General features: G+C 40.2%; 1 protein-coding gene across 4 annotated transcripts in view; it reads right to left on the bottom strand.

Moving 5' to 3' along the window:
- Positions 1-11287, bottom strand: part of garnl3 (GTPase activating Rap/RanGAP domain like 3) — a 72885-nt gene extending 61598 nt beyond the window's left edge. For 2 of the 4 annotated variants that reach the window (XM_020634624.3, XM_065965431.1), the window contains exon 1: positions 10752-11285. In XM_020634624.3, the coding sequence (XP_020490280.2) occupies positions 10752-10849 (98 nt within the window). In that variant the 5' untranslated portion in view covers positions 10850-11285. Of the gene's footprint in view, positions 1-10751 lie in introns of all 4 variants that reach the window. The other 2 variants (XM_065965433.1, XM_065965434.1) reach the window with 2 other exon arrangements.
- Between the last annotated feature and the right edge of the window lie 10281 nt (positions 11288-21568).

Below are 21568 nucleotides of genomic sequence, written 5' to 3'. Positions count from 1 at the left end.
CAATCCCCCCTTTTTTTGGGGCAATAAGTATGTTTTTATTAATTTTATTTTGCTAAAACTCCCCCCCTATTGCTTCAGTAGAAAAAAATAAATGGATCTGTACTAAGAATTACATATACCTGTGCAAATGGCAATAAACATCTATTCTATTCTAGTAGGAGTTTGAATTTTGGACTTGTAATAATCGAGGTGCAATACGTTATTGAGCGACACAGAAGTTGTTTGAAGTTTTAATGTCTGATAGCATAATATTAATCAAAGATTATTTAAAATGTGATCATTTTATTGCTTTTCTTTATCATACATAAAAGTTAACTATTTGGGGGTTTAGACAAAAAAGCCTATACCCTGCTGGAACATAAAACAGGCCTTTACAAATATAAATCGTCAGTTTCCGACAAAATTACAAATCGGTTGACAAAGAAAATAACCCACATGTGTTGCATTGGTTGTTGGTATAACTAACGTTTTTCTTTACTTTGATTATACTTTGAATTCACTAAAGGAATCTGTGTTATCAGATACATCAGACGTACGAGTTTTGAAGCTTTTCATGTGAGTCGCGACAAGCGTTTAAGGACTATCCATTACACCTGTGTGTCCACACATACAAACAACATTCAGATGATTTGGATTCAGAGCTTGGCCTCTGCGTACTCAGTGCATCCCAAATGCCAGCAGGTCACCACGGGGCCTCTGTGAAATGTCACAGTGTCAGGCAGCAGGGATTGATGGTGGCCCTCTCATTAAACATGATCAGGAGAATTAACCTTTTGTCTGGAACGATCTGTGCCGCTATGGATGACACTCTGCCCTCCACCCTTTGGCTACATGGGTACTGTGTGTGTGTGTGTGTGTGTGTGTGTGTGTGTGTGTGTGTGTGTGTGTGTGTGTGTGTGTGTGTGTGTGTGTGTGTGTGTGTGTGTGTGGATACAAACTTTTTCTGTACATAGAAAACACTCTAAGTCCTGATAACTGCTGCTATGTATTATATAGGGATTTTCCACTACATATAGGGCCATAAAAACATTTATGTTGTCACAGAATCAAAGGAACAAAGACATCTTGTGTCTGCCTATGAATGAAACCCTCATCTGAAACTTCTTGAGTCCAGCTACTCTTCACCCTGATGTCTGTGGTTCTTTATGCACTAACTCCTCCTAGTGGAAAAGAATCCAACCAAAGAATTAGACCAGGTTTGTAAGATCTAGTCGTGTGTATTTCAACTGTTTTTAAACAATTCAAGATCTGCTTTTTTTCTGCAACTCATCATCTTGACACACATTTTATCCAAACTTCACAGTTAATATCCAAAGGTGGAATGTTTTTTCATTGGTAACCCTGGCCTTCCATCATATACTAACATAGTGTTTTAACAGGGAGGTTCTGCCCCCTGGTGGTTTAAACTTTTATCACAGTTTTATGTTCAAGAACTGAATGTACAGTTTGTACTAAATTGTACACAACCTGAGATCATTTTGGCAATACACAACTATTATAACAATATTTCATATTTAGTTTCATATCATTATGTAATGTAACATGAACTATCTAGTGCAGGAAAATGGAAGCTCTGTGGAAAGAAATACTGTATGTTACTTTCTGTAAAAATGTGTTGAACTATGTAATAAAAAAATTGCATCACAAAACCTACCTGCTCCCTTCCTCAGTCCGTATGCACAGTCGGCTGTGTGTTAAGGTAATTAAAAAATAAATTCAAATTTTGGGTTTTGAAGTTAATTTTTTCCCCTTGTTTCTTCTTATTCTGTCTGGATCCTCAAAAAGCAGAAACTCCAAGTAAATGCCTGTCAATGCCCATGTGTAATTCTCCCATTTTTGCTTACTTTGATCCTTGTGTTGTGTTCAGGCATTCATGGTCCCCAGATGATGAAATGATGAAACTTTGTTGATTTTTGACCTTAACCATCCAGTACTTTTATCGACTTTCCAAAGTAATTCATCGATTTCTTAGGCTGATGACCAAAATACTTTTACTTGCTGTACTTTGTTATCAATGCTAGATGGGAAGTTTCGGCATGCTAACTTGCTAAATTAAGATGGTGAATAAAGTTAAAGTTGGATACGCTTAACATTAGCATGTTGATGAAGTCAGCGAGCTTGTTGATCTTGACCTAAAGGTGGCGCTGTGGACCACGTTGCTGTTCATCATGAAGCGGCGAGTCAAATTCACAATCCAATAAATTCACACCCCAAAAAAAAACACTACCCCACTTCAGTTCCTCCAATGAGTCATTAGATCATGAGCTTGTTTTACATAAAATCTAACATTGCTTATAATTCGTCATTGGTTAAACGTTTTTGAGGCTTGTAACTCACTGCTGGAAGGATAAGCCATTTCCCTCCACGTCCTATACTCTACATCACATTGTTTTGTGTTTTTAGACGATGCAAGACTGACTCAGAAGAAATAGCAACGTGCAATAAACTATTTCAACCTCAGAAGGCTTACAGTTTGGGAAACTCCCCTTGTAAAGAATTTCCACACTTCAACATCTCCTTTCTTGAGGTTTCAAACTTAACTTCCACCTCCAGACCCTCTTTTTTTTTTTTTTCCTGTTTGCTGACTTTCTAACCAAGAGGAGTTGTTTTGGCCGACCTCCCTTCAAACCGCACGGTAAAAATGTGCAACAGTAACCCTTCACAGGCTCCACTTCCTCTTCTCGTCTCTCCTGGATCTCTCTTTGAGGGGTTACGGCGGGGGCAGTGGGCTGGTGTGAAGCTGCTCACGGTGTGTACACACAGACTGTGGCCATACTGTGCCGACTTCCTGTGATGTCTCATACTGCAACACACTCACTTTCACTTTGCGTCATCCTTGACATAGGCCAAGAAAGAAAAAAAAAAGAGAAAATGTATACAACTGAGGAAAAAGAAAACACTCCCAGAATATGACTCTTATATGGAAGTGGTTTGTGGCTTGTGCTCGAGCTGGCCACATCTCAACAGATACCCTGCTGTAAGTAAACTCCATGCCGGCCTTACTCCAGCTAACTATAATGGGAAATGTTTTTTCCAGCCTCTAAGCTTTCCTGGAGCAGTGCACCGTGCTTTTTAATGTGTAGGTATGTGTCTTAAAGCCCTAAATGGAAGCAGATGTTCCTGTGGAAGAGTAAAAGTTTACACAGGGTTGTTATCAAGTGAGGGCTTTGTCCTTCTTACTTTTGTGTGGATTTTTTTCTTCTGGTAATTTGAATCTATTTCTCCATCTAAATGAGCCTGAGCATTGCGCACATGGCTGGACAGTGTGCTGGGGTTGTGCAGACCCATATGGGAGTGATTACAGTCCAGTGTTTATCAGACCTCACTCAGGGGCCGACTGTACGGCCTAGCAGAGCAGAACCAGCCTCGCAGACTCTTCCAATTTCCCTGCTCCTTCTATGGAAATCCAGAAAGTGATTCAACATTACAACAACACTGTGACGCACGTATTAATTCCTGGAAGAAACATATGTATGGAGCATAAGTAATTTGTTATACTTACTCATTTGTGAATCAATTCTATTCAATTTTACGCATCAAAGTCTGTACACAGGTTCTGCTGCACTTGTGCCAAAAGTCTTCGAGGGAGCTATATGCAAAGTTTAATCTATGGCCTTGAGTGATGTCACTTGAGGTATGAAAACATAGAGCTAAAGACTACAAGCTGAAAAAATATTTATGGGTGTGGGAAAAATACGGTAAGGTTAACTCACTTCTGCAGCATGCCACTCGTTTATGCTAAAGTAGAGGGACCATATTCTCAAATGTCCACATCGGGACACTTGAATTTTTACCTCAAACCTACATGTATCGATTCCACAGATGGGTTACCTGCACTGATCACATAAGGCAGTAGAAGGTAACGGTTTCCTCCTGAGCAGCTCTAAAGTTGGTTGCCACTGCGTGTGCCTCAATGAAGTAGATCGTATCAGTTCTACTTCCAGCCTGTACCCACCATTTGTGTTTGCTCATTTTAATATTGCTTTGTATGTCTGCATTTCCACCGTGAGCAAATGAAAATGGACACTTGCAGTGTGTGCAAAAAAGCAGCACATTCATTACCTGGTGCTTTTCAAAGGAAGCTGTAACTCTCCTGGAGCTCTTTGGAAAACGCTGACTTGCTTTCAGTATGACAGCTCGTCTACCTGTCATTACTCAGCAGATACCTTTAGCATGATTAAACCAGGCTAGCTAAGCAACAGCTGCAACCTCCAGATTGACTGACACATGTACAGAACAAATTTGTATTGAAAATTGACTCATTTTAGTGATGTTTTTTCTATTAAAACCGTTAAAACCGTTAAAACCGCAATCGCTTTGGCGACGACATTCATTGACATAAATATACTTTAGAGACAAATCAGTGTTGCCAGCATGGTGTATTGGGACAGGGACTGTTCAAAAACAGGACTTATTGGTGTTCTATAGATATTTGTGGGGACTCAGGACACAGAACTTGAAATGTGATGGTCCCACTCAAATTGGGACGTCTGGTCACCCTATGCTAAAGGCTAACAGCTATAGGGCTAAATTAGCTGCTAGCCTAACAAATCTCAATTGAGCAAGCTGTAAGCAGATGAGCTGCTTTGTGGGTCATTTAGAGTCATTTTAAGATAAGGTGAGGAAAAGGAATACAAGGGACTTGAATATTTGTGTCAGCTCAGCAGAATCCCATGTTTTATAAAAAATGTCTCTTTGGAGCCTGACAATGTTATGCTAAATCTAAGGATTACACTTTTAAGCACATATTTCTGAGGCAAATTTCTCAAAAAAGCTTCTCAAATGTATATGTTTTTTGGCTTGAGTGTTCTTTGGTTATAAACTACAACTTTTGTGGTTTCATGATTGAACAATTACAAGAAATTTGAAGATGGGGCAATGGACTTCATGGATTGTTTTTGTTACTACCAAACAATGATGGAACTCAAAGTGAAAAAGCACAACGGGAAAAACAATATAGATAATGGATGGATGGATGGAAGTTAAAGTACAACATCAAATGCAACATCTATACTGCTTCTGCCGTGTTATGCAAACACACAAACAACTACAGGAGTGAAACATCGCTGTGTGTTTGTGTCTAATGTGCGAGCTGCATAATGTTCACAGCGCGCAAAGCAGAGGAGTGCCTCGAGTCAGCAAAAAAAATCTTGCACTCCATCAATTTATCTCCCCGCTGTGGGCTTGATGACAGACTGTAACGCAGAGGGAGACCCCGACAGCCCAGCCTATTACAACCACTTTCACTCCACACGGGTCTGTCCTCATGTACTGTGCTTTTCTTAGACTCAAAATCATGTCTGACTTTCCAAACACATGTTCTTCATTCGAACACTGCTTTGAAGCCTACTGTAAAATCTTCACAAGGAAACTGCAAGTAGAGGAACCCTAATGCATATATCCTTTTCTTTTTTTTCCCCTCTCTTTAAAAATACACATTGCATAAACTGCAGTTTCTTTACTTTGCACTTGAACGCAGCACGATGCATCTCAGCTGCATCTGGCTCCAATCTTGCACCAATCCGACATGCTACGGCACAACCCCTGGCAACAGAAATCATAGAACAATGTAGGTTTGGCAGCGGGCGAGGTTAATGAAGACACTCTGTTAGTATTTCAAAGCAGAATGCACTCAAATGACCTCTGAAATAAGAGGTTCAGGAAGAAAGGTGAATGAGGGGGCGAGAATAAAATAAGAGTCTGTGTGAGTTTCGGTTGCTGCAGCTTGCCAAGTATCTATTTTAGCTCCGTTAATGTGGCTGCAGTCGCAAGCTTAAGTTATTGCTGATTTATGTGAAGCTTTTTGTTCAGAGGGAGGATGGAGGATGGTAAAAGCAAGGAGGGGCTGGATTGATTAATGAACATTAGAAGGCATTTCAAAGCCAACTAGGGCAACAATCCGTCAAACCTAATCTGTCCCACGTACATTGCGAACAAGCTCCTTATCTAGTTGGATTTGTTACGTCTGCTCCACAAGCTTAAACCATAGTAACAAGTTTCAACTGCACATTTTCCCCCGTTAGCTCGAGCCTAAATGTGCTTCTCTTTCCTCATGGTCCAGTTATGTACGCAAACGGCTTATTGCCAGTGAATGCCTTTCCTTAAATGAACTACAAATGTTCTCTCATGGATTGACAAGTGAGCACTAACAGATTGCAGACAATGAGGTTAGTTTCCACCACAACAGAATTTGCTGATGTTGCCTTTGAGTTCATAGACAGCAAGACTTATTCTGACGTTTGATAGAGACTTAATAAGATCAAATGTTCCTCCAGTGGGCAGGGTTTGTATGCTTGCTGGCTCATTGTATGTATATTGCCTATAGTAGAAAACCCCATTTGCATTATTTCCCTTTGCCTCCTTGGCACCGTGTCTTAGACTTATGTTTGTTCTGCCAGTTCGGAGTCTGAGCAGAGCCAGTGTTTTCTTGGCTCCTCAAAGTGTCACCATGTAGTCTAATCTCAACACACACAAGGAGCCAGAGCTGACTGGAAGCGGTCCGACACGAGCCAAAACCAAGAGTCAGTGACAGGCGCGGTTGATAGCCTCAAAGAGACATGGAATGATTGTTGTGGAAATGAATGGGAAAATGCACTAAAAAGGTGAGGATGTATCGTTCCTGGAGGACATCCAGACTTTTATTATGTCAGGCTCAAGACTCAAGGGCAAAGAACTTGCCCAAAGCTGTGTGTGCTAGCTTAAACGGCCACAATAAGCTCTCATTTCTACAGTGCAGTGATGAGCCCCCCTCTGAAACTGTTAAACCAACACCTTTTTGCTGTAAAGGAGGCCAGAGATATCATGTTGTTTTTGTTCCACCCACTTTTCCTCCTTGTCAAAACCCGAGGCCTACATTACCCAAAATGCAACCTGACCGCTAACGGCTGAGCTTTCCTCAAATAAAGACGGGGAGCTGGTTGACTCGCCTCTTACACGCAAAACATTTCTTCTCCATTTTCAAACATGTGGTTTTCAGTCTTTTATCATTGCAGCCTTGAGTGACATCATTTGAGTCAATTTATCAGGATTTGCTAGGTCCTCTATGCCGCAAAAATATATATTTTTTACCATATTTAAGTTGTTGGGATGAGTTATGCTAGTAGCAGCTAATGTTGCATAGAGCTGATAACCTCAAGCAGTGATGGGGAGCTGAATGAAAATGTGTGATTTTTTTTCCATTTCTTTCTTGCAGTCTTCAGTCCCAATAGATGCTGACAACAAATGACATACCTTGAGGCAGTTTATGAGACTCTACACATCCTCTTATGGAGACTAATATACAATATACTAGACCGGTAGATAGACCTATCGATAAATGTAAATCAGTTGAGCTCCCCTGTATGCCCAGAGAAAATGTGGACACACTCTCACAAACGCACAACTTATACACATGTACTAACGATAACGCACAAGCTCTGAATCATCTGTCATTCACCAACCACGTGCAACAAGAAAACAACTTGTTCTATTCCATTCAACTTTTGTTCTATGAGCAGCACAGCGGCATGCAGCAGCTACCTGCCTGCTGTCAGAGAGAATATCTGCCAACTGGCTCTCCGCTGACTTGGTTAGATAAGGCTTAGTCACCAAGAAGCAGTGTCCAAAACAGTCAGAAATAATAGTGTGATGTGAAGTGTTTATCCTCGAGCAGATCAACACTGGTAGAGACAGAGTACACATAACCAAGACAACTTTACACCATAAACTTTTTTTGTTTGAGTTCTGGTATACACTTTGCTGATACCAAAGTTCCTCAAGTGCTGTTAGCAGTTCAGCAAAAGAGTAATTTCCCCACTTGAAATCTCACCCAGTATGATTAAATACTTGATGCCAAAAGCTATGTTAGTTTGGATGCATCACTATAAACAACCCAGCTTACGCTTAGAAAAAAAAGACCCATTCCATTAAGGCTACAGCAGCTTGTATCCTCTCCTTTATGAATACAGTTTTTAGAAACACAACAACGTCTTTTTACCATTCAGTCTTTTTTTAAAATCTATTGCACATGAGGGAGTGGACATGATTACAGTTTAATCAAATGGAATTCATCAAACATTCATTTTTCTCGAGGCATTAATGTCATCAGTTTCAGTCAAGTCAGCAAAGTAGTCAGTCAGGATTCGTACACAAACGTTATTACTCATCCCAATTTGATTGTGTTGTTGTAATGTGCACTGCATTTCCCAGCTGTAACCAATCAGGGCTTTTTTTTCCCTCCAAATTCTTGTAGTTTGCAATCATGACTTGATGATCACTCAGCAGTCATCTTTTTTGATTTAAGTGAGGTTCTCTTTGTTGATGTTGTTGAAATACAGCATTTAAAGACTGTACACTCTCTGGAAGACTCTAACATAGTTGTTGATTCATTTAAAATGTGTGTTGAGTTAAGTTATTAGTCCCAACATATGTTTTCATATTTTCACTGACTTCGTGTATGGCCCAATGGAAGGAGCCTCAAAACATTTCTGGAGGAAACACTGTGATTTAATGCAACGTTATCGCTAACAGCGGCCATTCTTTCCACAAATAAATACTTTTCTTTCTTACTTGTTTCAATACCTGAATGCCTTCAGCTTTTAAAACCTACACTCTTTCACTTTTACTTGTAATAGAGTATTTTTTTTGTACCACTTCTTCCACTTAAGTTAAAGATTGAGGTACTTCTTCCTGTCTGGAGGAGAAGGAGGGCAGATTGATGTCAAGATAAAACTACCACATGACTTAAATCCTCAGGCAAACATATGGAAACACTCCAGCCATTGTGTGAGATTGAGCATGCAGCACACATGAAAGCAGATTAACGTCACACTGTACACTATATGTCCTTATGAAGATGTCCCTGTGTGTAAGGGTTTGTTTGGATCTCTGCAGTACAATAAATTACACAGACTCCTGAGCAGCAGCTTCTTACTCGAGTGTCTTTCATATCTTCTCAGTAAAGTGTAGAGTCTATTTCCCCCATGCGGGAGCACTCTGATTGATTGTCTGTTAAACTGCGAGTGTCTGAGAGAGAGCCTGCCAGGAAGCCTTACAGCAGGGTGACTCTGGGTGCAACATTATCCTACACAGGATAAATCAGGCTCATTAGGGAAGATGTGTAATTTGAAAGTAAGTGTTTGGCACAAATCTGGCCAAATTTCACCCCTGCATACACCCCGAACTTGCTTCTGTTTGTAGAGAAGAGACCTTGCAGCCTGGATGGAGACATCTCAAACACACACACACACACACACACACACACACACACACACACACACACACACACACACACACACACACACACACACACACACACACACACACACACACACACACTGAGGCAGATTCAACAGCAATAAGAGCAATGAAACAAGATTCAAGAGAAAATCTGCACTTCTGCACACCTCCGCAGATCGGCTGAAATAGAAGGAAAATTATACTGAAGGTGGGAGTATAAGAGGGAGGGGGTGTGTGGTGTGACAAGAACACTAGTCTACGGACATTATAATAAGAGAATGAAGTTAAAGCTCCAATTGATAGGTATAGGTCTATCGATTAGTTGATCGACAGAAGATTCATTTTCACTTGAGTCAATTTTCTGACGCAGAAGATTTGATGCTTTCAAGATGTTCAAGTATGTCGAGTTTTTTCTGTTTTTTTCCCCCAGCTTTTCATTGGAGTAAGTTTGATCATTTGAGGGTTTAGACAGTTGCTCCAAGAAAAATAGACAATTTGTTCATGTCTCCTGCAGAAATCAGATGGACATGTTTCTCTTAAAATAAACCACACTCTACGAGTTAGTAAGAATGCAAAGATAAAGGAACTGGTCTGACATCAGTAAAGTGAAAGCTTTTAAATATAGCAACTATCAACTACTCGGTAACATCAGTGCACAGCCTTCTCGTGGCTGCACAACACAGGAAGCTTCCTAACTGCTGGTTTGCTGACACACAGTCAGTGTCATCCAGCTCGAGCGACCCCAACAGGCGGCCACACATCTCAGAAAGCTTGAGGGGTTTTATGGGAGGTTCACCATGAAACCAGTTACACCACACTGAGAAGTCAAATCACCTGCACATGAAGTGGTCTACCTGGCAGCTAAGACCCCCTGCCTTCATATGTCTGCTGCCTCGGGATGTGTGTGACTCACTAGGGTGCCAAAGTGGTATACAGCAGGTGATCCCTCAAATCATCTCCTGTAGTGGTTCTATTTTTGGATAGAACAAAACCTTGCACATTTCCTGCTCAGTATTGCGCATGATTGGGCACCTTTGGTGTTGCTGGGCTGCCCAATCAACACCTAATTGTGGTAATTCAATTACGTCTGGCAACGTCCTGCCACTAAGCAGCTTGGTCAACATTGCAGGGTCAGGTGCAGACCGAATCTATTCGTGCGTAACGCTTCCACACACGATCCAAGAGGGGATGCAAACGCATGATGTTCGGTTCAAATATGATAAGATGAACACATGACATCAGGAGGTTATTTTGTCCAGAGTGTTAAAATAATCAATTGCGCAATGTGGCCACATTATCCTTGGAAACATATGCGTGGGGCTTTCCTCCACTCCATGCGCACACACACGCAAATATCACTGCTAAATCTCCAATCCACAAGGTGAAAGGCACCCATTGGAAACTCGTTATGTGTGTCCACTTCAATGAAGGAGGTTGCAGTGTCTGTGGGATAGTCTAGCCTTTTTGATCGCCCTCCTGTACTAGACAAAAACATCCCCCTCAATCAAAGAATTCAAAAAAAAATCTACACCTACCTGGTAATTTCGAAGCTGCAGCCTTTCCGAAGGAGCAAAGCTCTCTTCCGCATGATGCCTTTGTCTCTGCCGAGGTACACATTTTTATCCGAATTCATGGGTGCTGGGCGAGCAGGTAGACTCAGGGGAACAGTGGCGCTTTCTTCCCGAGGAAACAAAAAGTCCCAAAAATCGAGCAGTGGACCGTGGGAGGCGGAGGGAGAAAGGGAACAGCCTGACCGAAAAAAAAAGGAAGAAATGATTTTTGTTTTGTTTTAAATCCTTGGTCCACCAGAAGGAAAAGTGATCCTGCAGACTTTTTTTCTCTCCCCGCAGGCTAGACAAAAGACGGCGTATTGAAGCTGTCAGAAATGCATGGTGTCGAGGTTGGAGGTGTCTCCATGCGGGATAATGTCGGGGCAGGCTGCTGCAGTTGTCAACCTGAGCGAACCGTGCAGAGAAGAGACTCTCCGCGGCTGTGATCCTCAACTGTGGCGGAGTCCACAGCGCTGCTTCGGCTACATCCCCGGCTCTGAGAGGTAGTGACTTCACACACACACACACACACACACACACACACACACACACACACACACACACACACACACACACACACACACACACACACACACACACACACACACACACACAGACACTCACTTACCGTAAATAGTCTCTCTCTCTCTCTTTCTGTGTGTGTGTGTGTGTGTGTGTGTGTTCAATTTAATTTAATTTATGCGTGAGAGAGAAGAGAGAGTAACAGACTGAGAGCAGAATAGCATGAATGTCAGATATAAAACTTACAGCATTAGGCTATACAGTGATGCTAAAAGTGTAATTTATCATAAATTATTATTAATATTTAATGATGTTACTTTACCCACTTTTTTTGAAGGGGGGGGAGCGAAGATCCTCTTTTGTGTCACAGTTTCTTACTTATATCAAAACAAATAAGCGTTTCCTGCTCACTGCAATCTTGATGAGTGCTTCATATCTTCAGTTTTTATTTGGCCTTGAATTGTGTTTTGTTGACTCAATAATGATCTATTCTATAAACATTGCACAAAATGTAAGGAAATTTGTGTTTGGTAGATTCTTTTTTTTTGTTGTAACAATGCTTCTTGCCAAGAAATGTCATTTTGGAAAGCCTGTTTATTTCCCCTTTGAATGGTGCCACATTTGTAAGGAACATGCATTGTGGGATGAGCAGCAGAGCTGAGTAGGTGGGTTGTGCCCATGTAAACTAGCCAAATCTTCTCTGCCAATGCCAAACAGCTTATTCTGCTGTTGACTCTTGTTTGGTGTTGTTTCGTGGATTGGATGATTTTAGTCTTAAGAAACAAGACATATTGGCAATTTAACATTTTATTAATTTAACAAACAGGAGCCTCAGTAGCGTGTGGAAGAACCATACACAGCCACAACAGGTCACCAGCCTGGCCACGCACTGCTGTGGGATGGCATCCCATTCTTCAACCAGCATTTGCGCAGGTCAGCCAATATTGTTGTGTTGGTCACTCTGGCATGAACAGCATGCCCAAGCTGTTCCCATAAGTGTTCAATGGGGCTGAGGTCAGGACTGCAGGCAGGTCATTCCATCCTCTCCATTCCCAAATTCTGGAGGTAGTCTCTGATGAACCCCGCTCTGTGGGGGTGATCATCTTGGAGGATAGAGTTTGATCCCAGACTGTGGAGATATGGGATTGCTACTGGATGCAGAATCTCATCTCTATACCTGTCTGCATTGAGATTGCGTCCAATGATGACAAGCCTAGTTTTTCCAGTGAGCTGTTTGGCATTGGCAGACAAGATTTGGAAAGTTTTTCATGGGCGCAACCCACATACTCAACTCTGCTGCTTATCCCAAAAATGCATGTTCCTTACAAATGTGGCACCATTTAAAAGGGAAATAAAGAGGCTTTCCAATGGATTAAGATCTATAAGCATTGTTACAACAAATAAATAATCTACCAAACACAAATTTCCTTACTTTTTGTGTGATGTTTATTAATATAATCTATAAAAAAAATAAAGTTTTTACTACATGAGAATATATTGCATGAAAGGTTTACATTTGGTACCAACTAGATTCGTCTTAATCAGATGGTTAAAGTCTCCCATATTACATTCTTGCACGACTATTGCTGTTAATAATCTCTTACTGACCCTCATTTGGCCAAGGACCTGGAATAACGATTATTTGTGGATGCAGGCCCACTTTTCTTTTAAATATCCAGATCTCACAGTCCCACAGTGAGTATTACAGGCAGTTCACTCAACTAAAGTACAGTTAGTATTGCAACAAGATTAAAAAAAAAGAAGCTCAAAGTTTGTTTCCTGAACAAGAGAAGAGACCTTCAAATATAATTTACTCAGCTAAGAAAGCTTCAGCTGCAGGTGCACCCAGCTGTAGGTGCAGGATTAATTCGTTGACTCCAAAAATATTAAGGTGTGGGTTGTGGTTGCATCCTGTTCCTCATTAGGGTGGGAGAGTAGAGGTGATTCATAGAGCACACAGTGTGAGACTGGGAAGTGTGGGCCAGTTCATATGAGGTCAAATCAGTCTGCACACTGAGAGATCTTGCCAAATTTATTCCCTGCTTGCCTCAGGTCTCCAGATGCAATTGTGTGGGTTTTTTTTTTTTTGTCAAAGGTTGTAATTTTTAACACTGTTGAACACCTTGATAACAGACCTGTATGAAATAAAAGTACAACACTTCTGTGAATCGACATCTGGTAAAAAAAAAACAAAAAAAAAACACACACATGCATTATGCATATGCACAGTTGGTGGCAGCCTCACACCAATTGAAGCATGCATAAGGCCAATGACTTACCCGTCTAAAGAAAGTGTTTCCCTTAGCATCAGTCCATGTTTGAACTATTCTAACAAATTGTAAAACAATCATCAAGAAGGACACATACTATATTCCTCTTTCAAAAACGACGCGACGCCTTCAACATAAAAAGTATTCTTTAGAGATTTGTTTTATGGATATTATGTAGTGGCAGTCTGACAGCAACTTTATTTTTTTATTTGTTGCTCAAACCTTCTGACTCACTGTGATTCAAAACATACTTTGATTTCTCTCAGAGCATTATCTTCTCTCAGAGCATTATCAGTCCATGAAGAACCAACTTTCAGAAAAAACCTTGAAGAATCTTGATTATCTGCTTAAAGCAACAAAATAGCTTTGTAATTTGGCACTGAGCAGATATTCACATAGGAGTTGGTGGAGACCAAAAAAGAGCTTATGAATGTTGAATCTAAGGCCGTGACACATGAGGCTTACAGTTAGCTTATTAGTTAATATCGAGCTGGAGCTAAGTGTTCTTGGTCCTTGTCCCTTTTGTGTTTTCTACACCTTTGGCCCAAGTTTTCAGCTTCTATGGTGTTTATAGGTTGAAAAGAGGCAGAACAAGCCAGTAAACAACTTTTCTGCCCTTCTCCACAAGCAAATCAAGAACGGCTGACAGAGCCGGAGCAATATGCATCCTTTTATCAGACACATTCTTGATTAGAAGCAGCTGCATCACAAAGCTTTCTTAGTGGTGAGCCAGAGATGACCAAAAATGTAAGGAAGCTCCGTTGTTTTGGTCCAGACACAGGGAACATGAGGCGACACAGCAATTGCCCTTTTTTGCCACTAGCTCTTTAATGACAAGTTGGTGTGTCTCGGGCTTTACCTTCTTTAGTTGGCTAGCAACCTGTGTGCAAATGAATGCTGAAGTTGATGTATACCTGCTGGACTTGTAAGTAAAATAATGGTTGCTAACCAAGCAAGCAAACCGTTTCTGCATTAAATGGACCAAAAAAACAAGTCATTGCTTGAATTTAACTTCTATTATTCACTTTTCTTTTCAAAAAATGATTAAATGTGATTGTTTCTCTTTAAAAAACTGGACTTAAAGCTCCTATGAGGAGTTTTTTAGCCAGCTATAAAAACAGACTGAAATAGTTACTGATGTCTCTTTACAAAAAGAGACATCAAATGTCTCCTACAAAAGCAAACAAGACTATAAACGACACAACTGACAGTTTCTATTTATGCAGCACGATGCAAAAACAGCCTGTGTTTAGATTTCTCACAGCAAAGATTCACGATAAGTGATGTTGGACTTTTATAAGGCAGCAGGCGGACATTTTTTTGCTTACTGCTTGCAAGGGGCGGCAAAAAATAACCCAAACTGAAAGTTCCTTACAGGAGCTTTAATCTTAAAAAAGAAATGTGGATATGCAACAGGCTGCAGTATCTTCCACAATCATCCTCACCCTAAAGCTCTAAAGCTTTCAGTCACTTCTTTTTAAATAATTACCCATGAGAAAAGGAAAGACACAGCAGCAGGTTAGCTCACTGGTTTGTATAGCAATCAGTAAATAATTGCATTCTTCATGCTAGGTTGCTGGTTGTATTTTTCGCCCTTTCGCTCTGATAGAAGGGAAAATAAGCTCCATTACTCCCACATATGTACCAAGTTACACACAGACTCCCTCTCTCTCCATCTAGTATGTCCACCCTCTGTTTAGTTGAAGGCATTCTCTCAATATGACTCACAGCTGCATTGAGAGAGAGACCCGGCCATGTTTGTGTGATTGGAAAGACTTCAGCTTTGTTGCTCAAACCTTCTGACTCACTGTGGTTCAACAGAACTGCCTCTTACCACATCTCAGGGTGGTTAGAGACGACTTTATGTCGCTGCCTTTTTCTTTAACACCCCTTATCAATTTGATCTTGTAGCAGCCATGTTGACATCAGAGTGAAGGGCAACCAACATGGGCTGACTAACTTGTTGGGGTTTCACTTGTGGCGGTATTATTGCAGAGGGGCCTTTAGAGACATAGCATTTACTGTAATGGAGACTTTAAAAGAAAGACTGCTAGCCACTGAACAGTGAAGTCATGGTTCAGGCCCTTAGCTTAAAGAATGTGTTCTACAAATGAGTGCCTTAAGTTTCATTTTCAAATGTTCTTCTGCCTGGCGTGTGATGGGTTACCAGGTTATGCAATATTTGTTGAGTTTTATTCTTTAGTTTAGTTTAGTATAGTTTATTTGCACATTTTTTGGAAAGAAGAATCAAACAGAAAATTAAAAAAGATATCAAATAAAACACATGTGCAGGTGAGGTAGAAACCCAAAGTAAGAATGTTTACTATCACAAATAAAATTTACCCAATTGAAAATGATATACAAACATTGAAAACATAAAAATAGAGCAAAACAGGACACACAGTATGTAGACAATATAACAAAATCAGGACAATTCACTATTCACTACAAATCTTTCTGACATCAACGCATTTCTGAGTCTCAATTTGTATCTAGAAAAAGACAAAAACTCATCAAGTAAATAAATATGCGTGTTCCATAATTTGACTCCATGATATCTTATTGAGTACTGTCCTCGAGATGTACGACACATTGGTAGGTATAGGTTATTGGTTTGTCTAGTTGAGTAATAGTTCACTTGAGAATTAAGAATGAAAAATGCTTTAAAGCTTTCTGGCAAGTTTGCACTCATGTATTTAACTTTAAAAATAAAGCTACTTATTTGAAGAATATTGATATCAAAGATTGTCAATATGTTACACTTCAGAAAAAGAGGGGAGGTTGCATCACAGGATTCACTGCATTTACTAAACAAGGATGAAGGAAACTGAAAGGCCATGCACATCTGTGGCCTCGAGCTTTTTCTTTTCTTAACACAGTAAACAGTTGGACTCTTGTATGAGCAATAAAACAGTGTTAAAGTGATATTCTGGTTGATGCTGTTGGTTTTACTTACCTTTAAAGGCTGAATATGCAACATTTTAAATGTAAATATAGCAGAAATCAAGTATATCCTCTGAAAATAACTCTGTGATGTTGTCTTATTTGATTGCCACATAAGCGTTTTTAGCTCATGGTCATTTTGTGTAAATTTACATGCAGTGTGAAGCACTAGCATTAGCATGCTAACAAAACAATGCAGCTCCAGTTGTTTTGGTTTTATGCTGGTGCTCAAGGGCGACATCTACTGGTTCAAAAGATGAAAATACTTTTTGGCCACTAGGGGCCAGTGTAAACAAGCCTCTTAAACAACACTGACGTACAATTGCTTTAGAAAGTTCGTTTTGCAAACTTGTGGCTTCTTTCTTTTTACATCTGGCAGCTATACAGCACTAGCATTAACGTTTGTTTTGGTTTCTTGTTGCCGGAGACCTAGAAAAGTATTTGTTCTCTTGTTTTAGCTCTTCATGGACACCTCTGGGCACTTGGCTAACAGTCTCATAATCTTCCCTAGCTGTTTGGTTACTTTTTCTAGATGGTGTTTATAGTTCTTTTTTTTCTTTTTTGCAAGTTTTTTGCTCCTTTGCTGTCTTCTCTTTTACTGCAGCGAATCAGAAGTTGAGGAGTCAACCTAACAGGACATTTTTTTTTACTGTCACTGTTTCTTTAAGAAGTCGGCATGGAAACGAAAAAAAGTTTTCAACTGTTGCTATACTGTGATTACTTCATCACCAAGAGCAATGTGATTGAATTTTGGGAAATATTTTAGGTTTCCTATTGTGTGAACGACCCCTCATACCACTGTGTTATGATGAATTCTAGGGTGCTGGTTTGATGTACCAGGCCGTGTCCAGTTATATCAATATCCTGCAGTCTGGCAGCTTGTCAGTTTTATAGTCTTCATCAGCTTGATCAGCTCAGTAATGACCAGCTGCCATTTGGAGTGTGGGATGTGGGGAGTGTGGTTTACGACCCGTAGCCGCCCCCCCCTGCTCTTAATATGGCTCAGTCTCAGTAACAGTTCTGGCCGATGACCTCTAGATGTGCATTTTAAGGTCATCCCATCCTGACTGAAACAGTTTCTGTGTGCAGCCTCCATTAGTCAGGAAGTGACCGTTTGAGTGTGAAGAAGACAGAACAAGACCCAATACTGAAACACTAAAGAGAGAAGGGGCCCATGTGGGAGGAGTAGAAAAGGGAGGCCAATAAAATTTGGAAAAGGAGGTAAGTGACAGACTTGATGATGTGATAAATAGTAAATAATGAGCTGTGTGTGCACCAGTGCCAGGTGCAAATGTGTATTTTCTATCTGAAATTAATCAGCTGTTTATCACAGTCAAAAGTCTCATCCTACCTTACTGTGACAGTCAAATGTATCACTTATTGAGAATCTTCCATGAAAAAGGCTGTTTTTGCCTTTTGCTGTATGTGATTGTATAGTCTGTCACTTATGGTCCAATACAAGCGTCAATATTAATTTCGGTCTGTTTTATAATCAGCTAAAAAATCCATACAGGAGCTCAAAAACTGCTATAATTTTAAATAGCATTCAAATTAGTTTTATTTTTAAACTAAAACAGTAAGTAGGCTACATATATTCACCGTATCAAGGGGTACGTCAACTTATTTGTGAATTCCAATTTTGATTTCTTGACAGTACATTAAGACATGTAAAGAGGAAAGAGCTGGGCCCATCTTAAAGGGAACCAAAATCCACTTGCTACTGTTAAAGCACACAGATAAACTTTGTCATAAATTGTGAATAAAACAACAATTTGACCTTAAACAAAAACCTCATTATCATTGCCTTCAAGCCAAGGAAGAGCTACAAATAGTCATTTTTCCATTCAGCTTTTGAACAGAGCTTTGGCTTTGTTAGATTTTTTTTTATCCCTGAGCAAAGTCAGGCTTACTTTTTCAGCCTTTATTAAGATTTCAACTCCCACACCTATATCTTTATTGATATCCATAATCCCCCTTCAAGTTGAACATTTTCATACAGAGAGCTGACTGACAATCCTTCAACTAGTAATTCAACTTGTGATGGCTAAGGAACCTAGAACATGTAATCAATTAAAGTGAAACATATAATATCAAATAGTTTTGAACAAAAACCCAGACTGCTAAGTCAGGCTGTGCAGCTGCAGGAGGCTTTGTTTTGCTGAATTGTTGTCATTACATCCCATCTTTGTCTGAACAAATTGGCTGACCAAAAGGGTTGTGTTGCACTGTCAGCATGCCATGAAGTAAGTTTGAGAATTCAAAAAGAGACAATCGCATATCCCCTCTTACCTGCAGCTGATGGAGACAGCGTTTGTGATTTAAAGAAAAGTAAAACCTGTCAACATGACTATGGATCCTCCTCTATAGCTCCCTCCCTGTAGTCTCAGTTGTCTGTAAATGGACTGATTCATTGCGGTATTGCTGACCTGCCCAATAAAGAAAGAGCAAATAGGAGAGCGGGGCCCCATGATGGTGCCAAACCACCGCTGAGGTGAGTCTATCAATGACACTGGGTCCAATGCCAGCAGACCACAGCAATCCAAATCTCAAATTCACTGTGGTGACATTTAACAAAATGATGCCACCATTGGCACATCCCTCTGGGTCGTAGGGTTTTTTTGTGGGGGGGGATAGAGGGGGACGATGTTGTCTGGCGATGAGGCCAGTGTCAGCAGCTTGTCATCCCCTGAGGAGTCTCAAAGGGCATTAGTGTTCAGAAATGAGAACAAAATGCCAAATGCCACCATGTAAACTGAGATTCAACAGCATAACTAAAGGAAAGCACTTATTAAAAAGATCAGTATCAGATAAAGAGAAGCTGGTGAACAAAATGATGTATTTAAAGGCGACACAGACATATTTTTTCTCCAAAGTTGGTACCAAAATAGGGCTAAAAGTAAGAAACTATTGGCAGTAATGGTACATGTATGTAAGCCTACTGTATGTGAGCTTACACTTTGACATAACGTCATTCAGTGAAAATATTTCCAAGTAGTTATTGCAACATTTTTCTCCTTCCCCAAAGTGGCCAAACTATAAACAAGTTGATTTGATGAAGGATAAGCGTTACTCCCAATAAGGCGCATCTAAACAGATTGACAGGCGGGCGCAGTCCAACAGTTTGTCAAGAGACTTACAACCCGTCCCAGCTCTGGCTCAAATAAGTCTGAAACTTCTCAGTTCATTTTTGATTTTCTAGAGGCATCATCAACATCTGCACACCGAAGTGTATTGTACCTGGACCCTACAGCCAATCAGAGCAGGCAACAGTAGCTTCTTGGTTAATTTTCAAACATATTATGCAGGCGTTTGCTATGGAATTACTTGGCTACCAATCTTTCAGAGCACTTTGTCTGCCTACCGGTTTAATAATCCTGCGTACACCAGCTCAAATTTTTTTGTGTTTTTTTTTATGCAAGTTGTACCAATAAAATTGTTCAAAGGGTCCGTTTTTGTAACAACTTGATCAAATTGTAATGCTCTCTGCAGGGACTTGCAGCCTATACTCGTGTACACGTCTAAAAGAAAATTAAAAAAAATATCTATAAAAAGAATTGCGGCAGCACTGCTGTTCCTTACATCATGATAATTCTTCACATTTTGTCTTTATCTGTATTCAAAATAATTTATAGCAAGCTTTTAGCCAGAGTTTGTGTTTGTTTATGTTATTGTTACTCATTCTTATTGAGGGAAATCATTTCAAGGACACACTGAATGACAACCCTTTGTTTACCTTCATGTCACTGTCTTACTCACCACTTATATATGCACATAATTACCCATCTCAACCATCTTAAAGGGAGATCACACATCTCTTTCCTCTCCTTTGCAGCTGCCTGCTCAAAAGATCACACTGGAAATCTGCAAAGGATGAGCCATAAAGAGCTGGAGATACCCAAAACAAAAACCTCCAGAACAGTTCTGTTCCTTTTTTTTTTCCATCAACAAACACAATACAAAACATATAATCTAGATGTAACACCAAAGCAATCATCTTGGCAGGCATTTTAAAACAATTTGAATACTGATGTCCTGCAGTGAGTTGCTCTGAAATTGCTGCGGAAAACAATCTAGCTACACTTTGGTGGAGCTGCTGACAGGCCTGTTTGTGCACTTTAAAGCCATTATAAGCTGAAGGATGAAGCGAATACGTTTGAAAATGTCAGAATCCTTTTTAAACCATCTGCTGAGGAGAGAAAAATACTCTGGGCTAAGTATTGTTGACCTTTCGTGACACAGGCTGAATACTAACTCCCCACGGATTCTGCAGCTGTCTCCGGGGTGTTTCACAGCTGTAGCACAAAACAAATTACACAACAGCCATCAGTGTCAGAAAATGGCAATTTAACACCCACACATGGGATTTGAAATAATCCTGCTATGTTTATGGATTACTTCATATTGTAAAGATGAATCAAAGGCCTGTGCCTGCTTATGAATTGTAATGTTCTTGTCAACTTGTTAAATCTCATCCCAGTAGGTTTATAATCCATGTGTTGAAATAATGATCTAAATGGAGTCATAAGCTTTTCTATTATTACATGAGGCTGCCCTGTACTGTAGAAACAGCTTCAAAATGACTGATTGGAGTAAAATCAACAATTCTGTATTTAAGGTCTGACAAAAAAATCACACACCAAACCTTCTCAAAGTCAGGACTGCTGACTTGGGTAACATTGGGTGAGGCTGCGCAGGTGTTCATGACATAAGGTCCGCCCCTTGAATCTATTTGAATGTCAGTTCAAGCCCTGACCCTCATCAGCAGCCGGACGGAGAAACGGAAACAGCAATTACAGCCTGCTGGTCTGTGATCGCAGATGTCCACTAAATGACTGAGTGTGATACTACCGGTTTTGCATTTGTGTGGGCTTGTCCATTTCAATCTGAGTGTACTTAAGGAGGAAAGCAGAATTTGAGTTATCTGTGTATTTTCCCTGTTTTTTTCATTGTCTAGGGGTCGTATGTTCGCTCTTGTAAGTTTGGTTTGTCTTTAAGTCTTTAAGAAAATTAAAAAGGAGCGTAAGGCAGCAGAACTGTACAAGTGTATTTGTGGAGTAAAGAAAAGAA

This window comes from Labrus bergylta, chromosome 17 (assembly GCF_963930695.1).
Source record: "Labrus bergylta chromosome 17, fLabBer1.1, whole genome shotgun sequence".
Classification (NCBI taxonomy): domain Eukaryota; kingdom Metazoa; phylum Chordata; class Actinopteri; order Labriformes; family Labridae; genus Labrus; species Labrus bergylta.
Note: the sequence above shows the minus strand (reverse complement) of the source record. Positions and strands in the feature narration are given on the sequence as shown.